Below are 18084 nucleotides of genomic sequence, written 5' to 3'. Positions count from 1 at the left end.
CCAAGAGTAATAGGCAGATAATAGTCAGATATTTCACAATTGATTTGTGACTTTTGACATTTCTCTTCAACTCAAAGTACTGAGATCAGCTTATTTAACAGATTTGGCACTGAACTTGGAGCTACTAGTCTGGATCCACCGAACCACACCTCCCCCATTCCCTGTAAAGCCATAAAATATTTTTATTTTAAAAAAAGCTTTAACCATGTTTAGCTGTACATTTTCTTAGTTTGTTACTATAACCAACGGGAAAAAATGATATTCCATTGCTATCAAAACCAACAATATGTAATGTTCCCTTATTTTCAATTTTCAAGCTATGCAGTTATGCATCGATAACCTCTTCTTTATTTTTTGCCGTGTGCCTGTGTGAGTCCGTGCGTGCGTCCGTGATGATGGATTTTTCATGGTTTTTACAAGGCGTGGAGCGGGAGAGAGACTGTGTGGCCTGCCACTCCTCACACAGACATTTTCGCAGTCTTTTTCCCTTTTAGTTTTACAAGGTCGAGTTGCGGTCTCGACACTCAACCCGGCATGGATGGAAAGCGTACTCGGGGGCGACCCTACTAGTTTGGAACTTGGGAACCTCTGCTCCCGGGTCTGGCACCGATGTCGTTGCACCACCGGCTGGCCCTACTACCCTCTTATTTCAATCCAAAAAAATACAAAAATGAGTAGTGTTTTAGCAATTGTTACCTAGATGGTGCTGCATTTGATTACACTCTCTAATTTTTGAGCTATGAAAAATTTGCTGATACTTGCAATTAGCTTTTGTCTTCAACTAGAATCTCTGTTCTTGATCTGTAGTTGAAAGTGGAAAAACTTGCAAACAGTTGCACAGTATGGTGCTACCTTGTCATCAGTACAGTAAAATGCATCCAATAAATGTCAGTCAATCCAGTATTCTGAAATTGCAGAACTACCTTAGAATATCAAGTGCTGACGAGACAAATAGCAACTGAGGTGAAAGAACTTGAGTCTATGAAATTATGTGGAAAGTCACTAAATGGAATTCTTTGGTGGCAGGGAAGAAAGCATGAGGGACCTTTTAAAAGAATGGAAATGAAATAAGTGGTATTCCATGAATTTTTTGGGGTCTGGTATTGACTAGTTGCAGGTTGGACTCTCAAACTGAGGGAACATAACTGAAATATGTTGATGATACCATATTGGATAAGGTACATTATTAATTGTACAGGAAAGCAGGAACCGTTAAGCTTCAGAATGTTAAGTATTCTATTTTGTCAATTATAAAGAAATGAAATGGATCTTTCGAGAAATAGTTTTAATTAGATCTAGGGAATAGGGATTAAGTGAGTAGATACACTAGCCTACAAGCTTTTCTAGGCATTTTAAATGTTCAAGCTGAATTCTCTAAATATTTGGAATATTCTATTTATCTTTGGACATTCCATTTACGGGAAGGATGTGAAGGAGGGGTAGATGGATGCAAATAGTCAGTATGGATGCAGTGGGCCATTAGGGCTATTCCTATGCTGTGACTCGGACCCAAAATATATACTGTTAGTAGCTATAAGGATAATCATTAATGGGAGACATGTCAATGCCTTTGTAAAATTGGACTGAGAATAAAGTACAATTTTTTTGGAGGCCTGCAGGATTAAAGAGGTCATGCACTTGTGATAATCTAACCATTGAAAGTAATGTTGGGAAGATAGGCTTTGGAGGATATGCTTTACATTTGGAAATATCTGTCACAAATTTCTGAATCAAATTATATAAATTATTTTGAAATGGAACTGCAGTAAATATCTAATAATCTGATATCTCGCTATTCAAAATTTATGGTTGGTCGGCATCTATCTCAGGTGACGTGCCACATTCCCTTCCCAATCACCAGGACCCAAGATCCCATGCATCCTTCCCACTCACAGGGTCCTTCCTGGTTTCTGAGCTTGCTTTGAGCTTAACTGGTCACTGGAAAATTTATTATAATTCTGTGTTAAATCTTAAAAAACTGTGAATTAAAAGCGTGTTTAGGTATTAATAGAAGCATCAATAAATGTCTGAAAATTTGTCCAATATCACTAATATCTGAGTATGCTGGATTACTGCAAGTTTACTGTAAATAATCTATTTCAGAAAGAAAAGGTGTGGGGAGCAATCAGATAGTTGGAGTAGAATTAATCATAGTAGCTAATGGGGAAATCTCCAGTATAAGTTTGCTAGTTAAAATGATGTACTGCTGTCAAACTTATATAAATGTTATATTTATTTTACTTGGACTGTGCACCAACAACTAAATTTCATCAATGGTCCCACTGTTTAGCAGTGAAAGAATAATAGTGTCATGCAGCAACTTTTGTAGATAATACTTGATCTCTTTTGCTTTCTAGAATGGAAGTGGGAAATTAAATTGCTTGTTGCATTTAAAAGTAATTTGCTATGATTCTTTCAGTGCTAAATTACATTTTTGTTTACCAAGTGCAGTGCTGCAAAATACTGCTTTCTTTCACAAAAGACTAGGCAGGGTTGTAAGAAACAAAATTTGAGAGACTGTAGTAAAAGAGCAACACAGAGAGCAAATCTTGTTCCTTGAACTTAAAAGCAAAAATAGATATTCAACCAACTTAAAATTGCTCAGTGTCTATAATTAAATTATTCTGCAATTGACCAGTAGAACATTTTTTAATGTTCTTCCATCTTTGCTTGCATAAGGCCAAAGTACATAAAGCCATGTGATTAATTTTGTAGACCTTATTTCCTTTTGATCAATATGAGTGCTTCCTTGGTTACTAAATAGCTTTAGATTTTTGGTGAATAGATATATATGAGGTATATTTACCTCGATTTTCTGTATATAAGGCATCCTCCACTGAAATAAGTGCATGATATTAAAATGTTAGCCAGTCTTCTGGCTCGTGAAGTTTCTCTTGGGCTAAAAAGCTCCTGCTAAATATAGAACTGATACTTTACCACTGGTAAAGTTATGCATACATGATCATTCATCATATTAGATGGATATTCGTTAAGATGAAATTATGGATGATGGGTCTTCTGTAGTTTTAATTTTAACTGAAGTTTGAGAGCTTGTATCACCCTTTGCTTTGATTAGAGTCTAAACCATTCCTTTTGTTACAAGTTAGACATGTTGAACATTTTTGTTCTATGATTAAACTCAGTCTTCAGTCTTGGCCTTAAATTTAGGAACTTTGAAATAGATTTGAGGAAGGTAATAAAATTATTTTATCTATAGATGGTAATTATTTTCTCCTATACAATATGGTGCATTCCCTGACAACAATTTAAGTTCTAAGCACTCTCTTCTGTATTTACAAAAAATGCGTATAAATAACAACTTGACATTCTTTGGGTATGGCAGCAACACCAAGTGGAGCCATGTAAACAAGTTTACTTATATGATTTCCATTATAAATATAGACATTAGCATGATATGTATCTAGTTGCTTAAGCACAGTCTTGTCAAGTGATCTCTTGGACCAAGTGTTTCCAACCTCAGGCCAGTGGACCCCTTGCTTAGTAGTATTGCTTCATGGCTTACAAAAGGTTGGGAACCCCTTGCCTTGGACACTATCGTAGTCCCAAAAAGTGCTTGTAGACTAGACTGCTGCTGCTCAACGGACCAGTGACAGAAGGTTTATGGAGATTGAAAATGTAAAATGTTATTGATTGGTACATGCTGGTTCCAATTTCCACTTTCATTCTGCTATCAAGTTGTGTCAGTCACCCAGTGCTAAAGCAAACTGATAGTTTGGATTTTAAAAATCATGAAATTATGGTGCCAGTTCATGTTTTCCTGCCAGCTTTGCAAATTTTTATAATGATCCCTTGTTGTTTATTTGGTCCATAGTAAACTGCAAGATGTGATATTCAACAAATTCATAGACCTGTTCTTTTACCAGGACCTTCAGGAATATTAACATAATTTGTTTAGTTTCTCAGTATTACTAGATGTGCCAATTCTGATGTAGCTATTAATGAATAAAATGATAAGCAATACCACGAGGTGGCTGGTACAGCATCTTTATCCAGAAACAGTACTGCAATGTAAACACACTTTGAACTGCTGTAGAATATTACTATCAGAAATTATAGGCAATCAGCAGTGATTGCAATTCATTATATATTTAAGTGCTTTTCTTTACCATGTATTTATCAGTAACATGTTCTGTCTCTCTTGTCGCTTTTGCACCTCAATCTGTTTCCTTTTCCCTATCTTTGTGGTTAAATAAAAAAAACTATTATAATCACTGTGAAGCTGACCTTTTCTACTAGTGTAAATCCAGAATTAAAAATGTCCTGTCAAAATCAATGGCAAACAAGCAATCCACTCAGTGTCTTTTTTTTCCTGAATAAAAACCTCTCTGAATCCTCCAAGCAATGAAATATATGGATGCACATATTTATACAAAACATTGCAAAATAAAATGAATTTAATAATTCCTGTCCTTTCTGCTGGAAAAATTGCAATGACCTTGTATGAACAATTTAATCGTGTATGAATTTGAAGGTTTCATATGTTCTAAGTGACTTGTTCAAAAGTGGAAATTATTTTCAGTGTGGCTGAAAATCAGCTGATTAATGTGGAATGGCAATGATGATCAATTTTGTATGTAATATGCAGTAAATTATGCAAAAATAAAGTCTTTTTTTATAATAGCAATGCCCCTAGAAATTTGGGGAATTGTGCTTGGAAAAATATAGTGCATTCCTTGTATTACTTCTTGACCATCATGATTTTCAAAATTAATTAGTAAATTTGGTACTTGAAATAGTACTTGAACTGCTGCTGATACTTACTTTATAATGTATGTTGCTTAAGGTTGACTATTATCAGGTGAAAGAAAAGGGGAATAAAAAGAGAAAATCCCAGTTATGGAGGTGGAATGGGATGAGCTCAAAGTGTTAATTTAAGAAAGTAGATGCTGAGCTTTCATACTCCACATTGCCTTGGTTGACATTCCAGAGCAGAATTGAAAAACTAGTGCACTACTGGATATACTGTTCTTTGGGTGATGAGGCCTCGTCTGCTCTGCAGGTAGACGTGAACAGCACTCTTGAAAAAGACTAGGAGATTTTTGACCAAAACCTATTTCTAACCAACATTCCTAAAGGTTTACCTGTTTATTACATGGTGATGGGACCTTGCTATGTATGTGGCTGCTGAATTCCTTACATAACAACAGTGATCCAAAGTACTTCCATGGTTATGAAAGACGATGCTACATAAGTGCAAAGTTTTTTGTCATTGCTAATCAATGTAAATCAATTAATTATTACAATAAGAATATGAAGTTTACACATTGTTTTATCTTAATACATTTTTAAGAAAAAGATCTAGTCTTGGAAACAAGAATTTTGCATTTCTTTTAAAATAAAACTTGCATTGATATTGTATCTTAGGCTTTATTGGTATTATCTTTGGTGCAGTAATCTATTTTCACTCATTGAAAATGTCCCATTCTGAATTATCCTTTGAATTAGGTTTGGATTATTTTAGATTTGGTTGTGTTTAATAAGGAAGGATCACTGGGGTAGTGACAAAAAGCTTGCTGGCAAGTCTACTAACTAGTTAAAGGAAATGATATTTTGGTCTTTATTGCAAAGTGGTTAGAGTTTAAGGTCAGGAAGGGGTTGCTGCAATTGTACAATGTTAATGAGGCCTTACCTGCAATATTGCATGCAGTTTTAATCTCTTAACCTTAAAAAAATACATTGTAACATTGGAAGCCGTCCAAAGGAGATTCAGCATGTTAATTACAGAGATAAGAGAGTTGCCCTAGCCAAATAGTTTAGCTTGTATTCCTTAGAGTAAGAAAAACTAGGGTAACCTTATTTGAACATTAAAGATTCAAAGGGGGCTTAACAGATTATGAGACGATAGGGAGAGTCTTGAATCAGGATATCTCTACAAGGTATGAGGTTAGTCATTTAAAACCAATGTACATGAACATTTCTTATTGCAGATATTGTCAAATCTGTAATTCTGTTCCTACAAGTGGTGGAAGTGATTATTAGCAGTATTTAAAGCAGGATTAGATTCATATTTGATAAATTGAGGAATAGAATTACAAATGGAAGTAGAACAGAAGAGGAGTTGAGGCCAGAATAGATTATATTAAATGATGGGGCAGACTTGAAAGGCCAGATGGCCCATCCGTGATTCTATTTTTTTGTGTCTTTGTGAGGACAGTTGAGATTCAGTCACATTTGTTTGAGCCTGGGGTCACATTTAAACCAGAAGGTAAGAGAACCAGATGAAACATTATCTGCTCACCAACAGTTTCACTATTACTTTCTGAACACAGTCTTCTCATGAAAATAAATTTAGAAACTTCAGGAGTCCCACAAATTTATGTGCATATTTAATATGATTTTTGCGTAAAGACCTAAATTGAAGAACTATATTACTGGTGTAGTTGAAGAAAATTGACAAATGTGTCTTTTTGTCAGAACACAGAATATGCTAGACTAAGTTTCAGATTTGTTCAGTTCATAAAACTTGTAAGCAATTCACTATTAAAATGGTATTAAATGTGTGTTATGAAGAAATATCAACATTACCATTCAAAGTAATAGTGTTTAAATTGTACTATAATACATCAAATCAAAAACTGTTCAGGACATTTTAATTCCTTTTGACAAAGGTTATTATTTAAAATACATAGTTGAACAAAATTGGATTACTAAGATAATGGAAGCTTTCTTATAAGCCTAATTTTGATTCAAGTGAAATATGCCTTATTATAATTTTTATCTTTCTAAATGCTCTAGTCTTATGATAAAAGTAATTAAGACTGCAGTTGAGCAAAATTAGGTTTACTCATTGTTAGACGTTATAACCTAGAGTTGGTAACTTAGTCTTGGAGCCTTTGAGGTTTTGATTGCTTTCTTACTGTGGATGGTAGTTTGCGTAGCATCATCTAGAAAAGAACAATAATTTAAATGAAGCTCTAGGGTTCCTATGAAATTTGGTCTCAGTAAGATGGTTTTTTTTTGTTGATTGTAAGTGACAAACACTAATACTTTCATGCTGTTTATAATCTATTTAGAGAATAATAATTTTGCAAAGATAGGTATTTTTGTAGATAGTTGAATCATGATTCTGAAGTAAGTTGACCATCTTTTATGTTAAAAATTCATGACAATTTTTTGGGTGAGAGGGAATATAAAGTCAATGTGGGATTGGTTTTGATTGGTATTTGTTGTGGCTCAAATTTCTTTTTTAGCATAATTCATCAGGGAATACAAACTTTGCTGGCAAAGCCAGCATGCATTTTCCATTCCTAGTTGCTTTTGAAATGCAGAGCCAGTTAAGTCAAATACTTGTTGGACCCAGCCTTTGTAAGATTTAGCAGATTTTCTTCCCTATAGTGCATTAGTGAATGATATGGGTTGTTAAAAAATCTTTAGCTTTATGGTGACAGTTACTGTGATGAGATTTTTAAATAATTTGTTTATGTATTTACATAACAGACTCTGTCTGCTCTGTCAGGCAAACACAAAAATTTAGATGAACAATGGAACTGAGCCAGTATTCTGCCCAATATTTATCTCTCAAACAACATCCAGATACAAGCGACAAAATGGCTGATTGTAGGAGCAAGCTGTACACAACTTGCCATGACCTTTCAGTACAGTATAACATTGACAGCTCCTGAGAAACACTTTGGCAGTAACATTCTTTAGCTTATCATGAAGAGGATATGAAATTGCTCTGTACTGAAGGCTTTTTCTCTGTAATCTGTTTCATCTGGAGAGCAAAGGCAGTAAACAAATGTTGCTATGAAACAAAAACCACCCAACCTTACTGGTGTTATTTTCCACATATTAATTATCCAAATAACTGTAGATGTTGAATTGTTTTCTGCAGAACAATTTCCCTTAGAAATACTTATTAGCTAGTCTTTGTGGTCTGTGAGATAATGCACTACAATAATGTGGATCAAAATCCACCTGTTGCATTCAAATACCACTGCATATCAGTTTAGATCTCAGCATGGGTGTACATATCTTCACCTACCTTAAAATGAATTGACTTAACAGCCTCCAGTATAAGGAAGCATGAGGGAGAGCAAAGGGGTCTGGAATCTGCTGAAGCTGAATAAGACCATAAAATATAGGAGCAGAATTAAACCATTCAACCCATTGAGTTTGTCCTGTCCTGATCATGGCTGATACATGCTTTCATCTTAATCCCAGTCTCCTACCTTCTCCACAAAACCTTTGATGCCCTTACTATTCAAGAACTTAACTACCTCTGCTTTAAATATTCCCACTGACTTGGCCTTCACAATCATCTGTGGCAATGAATTCCACAGACTTGCCAACCTCTGGCTAAAGAAATTCCTCTTCATCTCTGTTTTAAAGGGACATACTTCTGTTCTCAGGCTGTGGCCTCTTCTAAACTCCCCCTTTGTTGGAAACATTCTCTCCACGTCCACCCTATCTAGGCCTTTTAATATTTGGTGGGGTTCAATGAGATCCTTCCTCATTCTTCTAAACTCCAGCAAGTACAGGACCAGAGTTATCAAGTAGTCCTTGTACATTAATCCTTCCATTTCTGGGATCACTCTTGTAAGCCTCCTCTGGACCCTCTCCAATGCTAGTCAAAACTTTCTTAAATATGGGCCCAAAATTCTCATAATACTCCAAATGCGGTCTTGCCAATGTCTAATAAAGCCTCAGCATTACATCCTTACTTTTACATTCTAGACCTATCAAAATGAGTGCTGGCACTGCATTTGTTTAACTTACTAATAATTCAACATACAAGTTAAACTTGAGGGAATATTCCACCAGGACTCGCAAATCCTTTTGGATCTCCAATTTCTGAATTCTCTCCCTTTTTACCACATAATCTATACCTTATGACTTCTACTGAACTGTATGACCATACACTTCTTTACACTGTATTCCATTTGCTACTTCTTTGTCCATTCTCCTAATCTGTTCAAGTCTTTCTGCAGATTCCCTGCTTCCTCAATGCTACTTACTCTTCCAAATATCTTTGTATCATTCACAAACTTGGTCACAAACCCAATCAATCATGCAACCTTTGTGTCATTAACTTCCAACACTTTGATTATTTACCCTCATGAAATATTATTTCAATAACATTTTTTATATCAACCCCCTACTTCCTTCCCCACTAAATAAGTCCTTCATCGTTGGTGTCCTGCATTCTTCTGGACAAGTTCTCAACTTTTACAACATTCTACCATCCACATCCTATATTGTCCTGAATTCTCATTTATCTATTGCTTGATTCAAAATTGTCCCAGAAATTACATTACTTATACATTCCAGAATCTTCACCTACCAATTCTTAAACTTACCTCTTGTAGTACCTTCCAATCATCCTGACCAACTTGGCCTCCTGCCTGAGATAAGCCTGTAAATCTTCCTGCCATTGTGGTCAGTAACTGCAGTGGTGACACTGTTATTTGGAATTCCCATTTTTTTCCTGAAAGATAGATATATTTTAAATCCATTAACTATCCTAGTTTAGATGTCCTTCCTGCACCAGTGTGCATTTTGAAAAGTTCTACACCAGTAATAATAGAACAATAAGTATCAAAATTTAGTAAATGAAATTGCAAATTTAAATTGGCTATAATTTTTGTAACTACAGTATAAAGCAGAAATAGGGTAGACATTTTTTTCCGAGGGTGAATATGTCAAATACCAGCTTTAAGGTGAGAGGGGGAAGTTTAAAGGAGACATACAAGGGAAATTACAGTGTTCTAGGTGCTTGTAATATGATTCTAGAAGAGGTAGTGGAAGAAGATACTGTAACAATATTTGAGAATTTAAATACATATGAACAGGCAATGTTTAGATACATGGATTTGTTTAAATTAGCATTGTGGTCAGCACAAATATGCTGAACTAAAGGGCCTTTTCCTACACTGTACTGTTATAAGTAAAGGTTTTAATGCACAGGGGAAATTGATTAATAATATTATTTCAAATACCTGTAAAGACATCAGGAGATTGTGCTACATCCTCAAACTTTTCAGATTATTTTATTCTCCTAGTCACAAAGCAAGCAAAGCCAAATGAAGCTAAACATTGATACATTGCATGTTACATTTTATGCAGACTTTTACCAAAATCTCATCGTAGACTGATAAGTGAATGATTTATAGAGTCTTAAGAGTTTTTTGAGAAGGTTACCAGGAAAGTTGATGGAGGAACGACTGTGGATGTTGCCTACAAGGACTTTAGCAAGGCCTTTGACAAGGTGTCACATGGGAGGCTGGTCCAGAAGGTTCAGTTAATCAGTATTCAGGATGAAGTAATAAATTGGATTCAACATTGTCTTAGCAGGAGAAGCTAGAGTGTGCTAGTAGACCGTTGCCCCTCTGACTGGTGGTCTGTGACTAGTGGTGTGCCATAGGGACAAACTGTTGTTGTTTGTCATCTATATTAATGATTTGGAGAGTAATATGGTAAACTAAATCAGCAAATTTGCAAATAACTCCCAAGTTTGGGGCCGTACTGGATGGCAAGAAAGGCTATCAAAGTTTGCAAAGGGATATGGACCAGCTGGAAAAATGGGGTGAGAAATGCCACATGCAATTTGATGTAGGCGAGTATGAAGTGGAAGTGTTGAACTTTGGGAGGACAAACCAGGGTAGGACTTACACAGTGAACATCAGAGCATCAAGGAGACTGGTAGAGCAAAGGGATCTGAGTATACAGATCCATAATTCCTTGAAAGTGGCATCACAGGTGGGTAAAGTCTTGAGAGCTTTTGGCGTGCTGACCTTGATTTGAGTACAATAGTTGGGATGTTATTTTGAAGTTGTATAAGACATTGGTGAGGCCAAATTTGGAATATTATGTGCAGTTCTGGTCACCCATCCACAGTAAAGATATCAATAAGACTGAAAAAGTATGGAGAAAATTTACAAAGATGTTGCCAAGTCTTGAGGACCTGAGTTATAATGAAAGATTAACTAGGTTAGGACTTTATTCCCTGGAGAGTAGGAGAATGAAAGATTAGATAGAGGTATACAAAATTATGAGGGGTATAGATATGGTTAATGCAATTAGGCTTTTTCCACTCAGGTTAGGTGAGACTACAACTAGAGGTCATAGTTTAAGGGTGAAAATTTAAATATTTAAAGGGATCCCTGAAGGGGAATCTCACTGAGGTTGGTGTGAATGTAGAATGAGCAGTGGATATGAGTTCAATTGCAACATTGAAGAGGAGTTTGGGTATGCATGTAGATGGAAGAGATATGGAGGCCTATGTTCCAGGTGAGAATTGATGGGACTCAATAAAATAATAGTGCGGCTTACACTAAGTGGGCTACAGGGCCTGTTTCTGTACTGTAGCTGTCGATGACTCTATGATACATTTAATGTATTATCGTTAGTGACTCACTTCTCTCAATTTTCTCTAAAGATCCTTTTATAATTCTCATCTACCTGCCACCTCTTGATAACATCATCTCAAACACAGTTTAAGTTTCCACTGATACACTAAGTAAACCTAGCTCTTTCTGACTACTCTTGAAAAGATCCAAGCACAGATCCATGGGAGATTCTGTAATTAGCAGATATTCAAATAAGGAGAGACTAATTATAGGTATTTCGTGAATGTAACAAAATAAATGCAATACCAGTCAGCTGGATTAGAGAGGAATGTCTCAAAATCTGTGGATAGACCAGTAAGAATGAGGAGGGAAAGTTTAATCATCTTACATATGTTTAATGTTAAATTAAAAATATTCCTAGCTGAAACAAAATCTTTCAGTTTTTAATTCTGAAAAGCAAAATAATAATTTAAAAGGCAAACTTGTGCTTATAAAATAATTTGATTTGACAATGATTAAAGACATATTCATGAAACATCACAGTAGTGAGCCTTTCAACAGTGTCCATACTGATCATCAGGAACCCACCTAAATAATCCTATTTACCAGCACTTGGTCCCTTGCCTTAACCCCAGATCCTTGTAAACAAGGGGTTCCCACAGATCCCTTGGTTAATGGCAGGGGTCCATGGCATAAAGAAGGTTGGGAACCTCTGCTCTAAACCTTTCACGTGTTACATGCCCTCTGGATTCAGAAGTCAACATTAATGGAGAGAAAACACTCACTAGTCTTATCTTTTCCCCTCATAAATTTTGACTCAACCATCTAAACCCCCTCAGTCTCCTCTGACCCAAGGGAAGCTAATCTGCATCTCTAGCCATTCTACCAGGTAATGCCTGGGTTAATCTTCTCTTCAACCTCTCCAGCACATTCCCATCATTCCTATAATGCTGTGACCAGAAAAGACACCAGCTCTGATCTGTCTGAAGTTGTATACCATGTTCCCTATGCTCATATCTTCTATAGTGTGGTCATTGAAGACCAGTATTCCTTCTGCCTTTATTTCTATCATCTTCAGGGATCAAAGGACAATATTCCCCATGGCTTTATTATTCATTACACACCAAAACGGATCACCTCAAAAGTAAATTCCATCTTCCATTGCTTTCCTTGCCTACCAGCTGATCAGAATTGTTCTGAAACCCAAGGTCATCTCCTCTGACAACCTGAATATTTGTGCTGTCTGCAGAATGCAGATGCAACTATAAAAGGATTACAAATGATGATCTTATTATCAACTACAGTTAATGAAACTTCAAAATTACTAGAGTCCTCTGGTTTGGTTATTGTCCTATCCATTGCCATCTTTCATAATTTCCTGTTGTTACTAGTTCTGAGAAGCCTTTCAAACTGGTTTATCATGAATTTACCAGTCAAAGGATCCGTAGTAACAGGTTCTGGAAAATGCCGATTGTTAATTTCCTTCCATAGACCTGCTGAGTTCCTCCGTATTTTGTGTGTATTGCTCAAGATTTCAAGCATTTTTTTCTGGCTCCTGCAGAAACTCTTGTGTTTAAGCTTTTTTTTTAATGCTAAGATGTGTATTGTCACATTTATATTAAATATATCTTTAATATCACTTTTTATCTATGCCAGTGTTTTAAGATGTCCTATAATATTTTCTTCATTTATTCTTAACACAGGTAGTGCTTCCAACATTTATTTTGGAGAAGAGGTCATTGCTGGAAATGTATGCAAATTTCATGGCCCATGCAGACATGTTTGTGTCGATCACAGCAGGTACCACAGCTGAAGAACGGATTATCTGCTTTGTGGAGTTTTACCTGACTTCATTCCATGAGGGACGAAAAGGAGCAGTGGCAAAAAAGCCCTATAATCCAATAATAGGAGAAACATTCCACTGTTCCTGGAATGTGCCAAAAGATAAAGTAAAATCCAATGAAGACAACAGCATTTCAACTATTGCCAAGGAGCAGCCCGAGATCAAACATGCCATTGACTCTGGCAAGGACCTTACAGAATTCTATAAAGTGAGGTTTACAGCAGAACAAATTTCCCATCATCCACCAGTTTCAGGTTTTTACTGTGAATGCAAGGAGAGGAAAATGTGTGTAAATGCACACGTGTGGACCAAGAGCAAATTCATGGGGATGTCCATAGGAGTCACGATGGTAGGGGAAGGTAAGAACAGCTCTTAAATTCATCAAATTAAATGAGCCACAGTGGATAGCAGGTAGCAATAATAGTAAATCATTACTATCTTACAGTCAAGTTTCTAAATGTAATTTTCATTTTGTAATGTTCCAGTTGAATACAGCACAAAAATGGGCTCTTCAGCCTATAATAATAATGCTGAATATCAAGGACTTATCCACACTAATTCTGTTTATCAGCCCACTATTCCTTGGTGATTCAAGAGCACAAATATTGAGAGTAGCTGCCTCCACCATTTTAATCAGCATCCCTCCAGATGAGAAGGCATCTTCCTCTGATTCCTTCTAAACCTACACACGTCAAAGTTGCTGGTGAACGCAGCAGGCCAGCCAGCATCTCTAGGAAGAGGTACAGTCGATGTTTCAGGCCGAGACCCTCCCGAAACGTCTACTGTACCTCTTCCTAGAGATGCTGCCTGGCCTGCTGCGTTCACCAGCAACTTTTAAGTGTGTTGCTTGAAATTCCAATATCTGCAGATTTCCTCGTGTTTGCCTTCTAAACCTATGCTGTCTGGTCTTGGATGACTCTGACGTGGGGAATAGTTACTTACTATATGCTCAATTTATGATTCTTATAATTTTGTACACCTTTTTCAGGTTGTGGCTGATCTCCACTATTCCAAAGAAAACAAACCCAGTCCATCCAGTGTCTCTGCATAACTGAAATATTCTATCTGAAACATCCTAATATATCTTGCTTCACTACAATAGCATGCTTCCTGAAATGTTGTGACCAGAACTGCATACAGTATTCCGGCTGTGGCTTAAATAATGTTTTTCTACATTACCAAGACCTTAATCTTCCATGTTCTATGTTGTACCCAATGAAGGCAAAAATTCCTTGTGCCTTTTTTTACCTCCTCATTTCACCGCCATGTTTAAGAATCTTTGGAAATGTACACCAAAGGTCTTTCTGTTCTTTAGTATTCCTTAGAGACTTACCGTTCTCTACCCAGATCTAATTTCCCAAAGTGCACAAGCTCTCACATGACAACAGATCAATATCATTCTGCCATCTAAGACTACACTCCTCACAATCAGCAATAACACCAATTTTCATGTTATCTGCTAATTTACTAGTCATATCTTCTACATGCACATCTAAGTTTTTAATATTAAAATACCAACTGTCCCAGCACCAATTCTTGTTGCTACACCATTAGTCACAGGCTTACAGTTACAAATGCAACCCTTACCATCACTTTGGGCTGTTATCACCAAGCCAATTTTGGATCCAGTTTGTCCTTGATTCCATGGGCGTGTACCTATTGGACCAGATTTCCATGTTGACCGCAGCAAAGACATGATTGAAATTCATGTAAATCAGATTGAATGCACTGTCCCCATCAATATGTTCTGTAATCTCTTCAAGAAAACTCAAACTAGTCAGACAGGATCTCTCACCAGTAAGTCTGTGCTGACTAGTCATGATATATCCCTGTCTTCCAAGTGTAGATTGATCCTGTCTTTTAAATTGTTTACTAATAATTTCTCCATCACTGACTTTAGAAGAACTAGCTGGTTTATCCCTGTTGTACAACTTGAACAAGAGTATCAGATTTTCAGTCTTCAGTCCTCAGTCACTTATGTTGGCAAGGCATTAAATATCTTTGCCCCAGCTCCAGCCACCTCCTCTCTTTCTTCCCATTGCAGCCTGGAATACATCTGATCAGGCCCTGGGGATTTATTCTACTTTATGCCCGATAGACACTAATACCTTTTCCTTTTTTAAAACTTAATGGGCTTTCTTAATCCCAAATGAGATCTCTCAACTTTCCAGAGAAGTGCTATGTGTTGTTGTTGTAAACAACTTTATTTTATGTATTCTATCATCCTGATTACTATACAAAAATTTGCATCACAGTGACACTTAAGGCTGAAAGGTTATATGCACTTGCATAACACAAAATACAAATTAATGCTTACAGACCAAAAAGCATGCATTTCTATTTTGCTCAAAAATGCTTGTTGTACTATGCTCTCCTCCTGAGAGAATACAGCTGAAAAGTACTTACTTAAGATCTTGTCTGCATCTTCCTTTTCCTTTGATTCCCAATGTACCTTGTTCTTTTCCCGGTTTCCCTTTAATGTACTTAAAACGTACCTTGCGATTCTCCTTAATCTTATCAGCTGGTGATATTTCATGACCTGTCTCGGATCTCCCATTTTTGTATGCATACACTATCTGTATTCCTGAAGAGTCTCACTCATTTTTAGTGCTCTGTGTCTATCATTTTACTTTTTTTCTTAATCAACTTTGGAGTATTCCTTGACAATCAGGACACTGTTCTTATCCTTCATCCTTACAGGAATAACATTGCTGTGAATTTTCAGTATTTCATATTTAAGATATCCCAATTTCCCAAACCTGAATGACTGACAACATATTTTGAGAATATAATCCCTGCTTCCACACACCTCATTTGGGGGAAGCTTCATCCCTGCAACCTTCCATGACAAGTACCATACGAGGTTTGCTGTCACACAGTCTCTCATGCTTCTGAACTCAAAAAACATAGGACCCGCTTAATCTCTTCTCACATGTCCCGTCCCCCCATTCTTTCCCTCCATCCAATTAACCCCACCCATTCTTTCCCTCTATCCAATTAACCCCCCCCATTCTTTCCCTCTATCCAATTAACCCCCCCCCCATTCTTTCCCTCCATCCAATTCTTGGAATCAGTCTAGTGAATGTTTATTGTGTTCTCTATGTTGCAGGACCTCTTGCAGGGGACCGGTACACCATTATAGATGTTGGTGCATTAAGGCCTTTAAAATAGTTCAATTATTACATCTTTTTGCAATAAAGGCTAATATACTGTTTGCCTTCCTAATTGCTCATTGTACTGGCTCACTCAGGTCCCACCAAACACTCTATTTCATTTTCTCACTATTCAAAGAATATCCTATGCTTTTCAAGGGGAGGAGTAGAGGAAGGCAGTTTGATGCAATTGAAGAGGTTTTAAGATATGAGGGAACTGGAGGGATATGGATGATATATTTAAAGATTAAAAGGTTAGTATAAATTAGCAACAAGATTGGTGCAGCGCCGTGGGTCAAATGGTCTGTACGGTCCTGTACGATGTTTTCTACCAAAGTGTATGAACTTGAATTTTTCCACATTATAATGAATTTGTCATTTACTTTATGTTCCCTAATGAACTTTCTGCATCCTCAGAACTTTGGAAATACAGTGGATCTTCAGTTTTCAATATGTATTTTTCATAAAATGTGTGGGAACAAAAGTGTATACGGAGAGAAATAGCCAAATGGATCACATAATCTGTAATACTGGTCTACCATTTTATTTCCTACAAAATGACTGTATCTGACATTCATATTTGAACAGTTAGGTTTACTTTTGCCACATTCCATAATATTACAATTTTCACTGCTTTCCCATCTTTTATAGGTGTCCTTTACCTTGGAGAACATGACGAGGAATATGTTTTTACACTGCCTTGTGCCTATGCACGTTCTATCCTGACAGTCCCCTGGGTAGAACTGGGGGGTAAAGTCAATATAAACTGTACCAAGTCTGGATACTCTGCTGCTGTCACATTCCATACCAAACCTTTCTATGGAGGAAAGGTCCACAGGTAACTTACAGATGATTTTTATGCATTGATAGAGTGGAAAGTTACAGAAAAATCTCACTTTGTTATTGATGTAATATATTTTGGTTTAACTTTCCATAACTTGCTAAAATTTAAGTAAATGTCAGCATATGCCTATGGGCAGTTCTGAGATTTCCCTCAAGGTACCTTCTACTTGCAGTAATGTGGTATTTCAGACTTCGAGCAACAGGTTGTGACTGTGTAATAAATTATGACAGGTGAGAATGAATCATTTCAAGTCAATGGAAATAAAATTTGGGTGTGCTGTAAAATGCAACGCTGATTGTTTTCATACTTAGTGCCATCATACAAAGTTCTGTCATTTTTTTTTCCAAAGATTGTTTATGGTGTCATTAAGTGTAGGGTTAGTGTACTTGGTACTTGATGGATTACATGGGCTTCATGTCCTAAAGGGCCTGTTTCCGTTCTGTATGACTCCACAACTCTGCACATTATGATGCTAGGCAGCAGTATTCATTGTTCGACTCATCAGTCTCAACTGTACTACTTGACAAAGGTGAAAAGGTGAAGGAAAGGCAAGAGGTGAGGGGTTGGAAGGGTACAACATCTCAGGCTAGAGTAAGGTCGATCATTTTCTAGTGGGAAGTTTGGAAGAAACTTAAGAAATGTAAAGCTAAGAGGTTTCAGTATATTTTAAAAAATGGGAAGACAAAGTTTGAATGAAGTTGTAACAGTTTTTCACAACAATATTCAATGATTTAATGGTTCAGTGTATGAATGTGAAGTAGTTTCCAAATAAGCCCTCAATGTCTACAATATTTAATTTTCATGGTCATTATATCACACAGTTAAAACTTGCTTACAGGTGAATGCACCAGCACTATTTTAATAGATTATTTTTTGATCTGGAGGTTAAGTATCTTTGGCTTCTTGTTGGGAAAAGAATTTGTGACGCTTGATTTG

General features: G+C 36.5%; 1 protein-coding gene across 3 annotated transcripts in view; it reads left to right on the top strand.

Annotated features, from left to right (window-relative positions):
* Positions 1–18084, top strand: part of LOC134357994 (oxysterol-binding protein-related protein 10-like) — a 178974-nt gene that overhangs the window by 123964 nt on the left and 36926 nt on the right. For all 3 annotated transcript variants that reach the window (XR_010020769.1, XM_063069844.1, XM_063069843.1), the window contains exons 8-9: positions 13013–13511; positions 16956–17142. Coding sequence is in view for 2 of the 3 variants with exons in the window: in XM_063069844.1 (XP_062925914.1) it covers positions 13013–13511; positions 16956–17142 (686 nt within the window). In the remaining variant the exon portion in view is untranslated. The remainder of the gene's footprint in view (positions 1–13012; positions 13512–16955; positions 17143–18084) is intronic.

The sequence above is a fragment of the Mobula hypostoma genome, chromosome 17, assembly GCF_963921235.1.
Source record: "Mobula hypostoma chromosome 17, sMobHyp1.1, whole genome shotgun sequence".
Taxonomy (NCBI): Eukaryota; Metazoa; Chordata; class Chondrichthyes; order Myliobatiformes; family Myliobatidae; genus Mobula; species Mobula hypostoma.
This window is presented reverse-complemented; position numbering and strand designations above follow the sequence as displayed.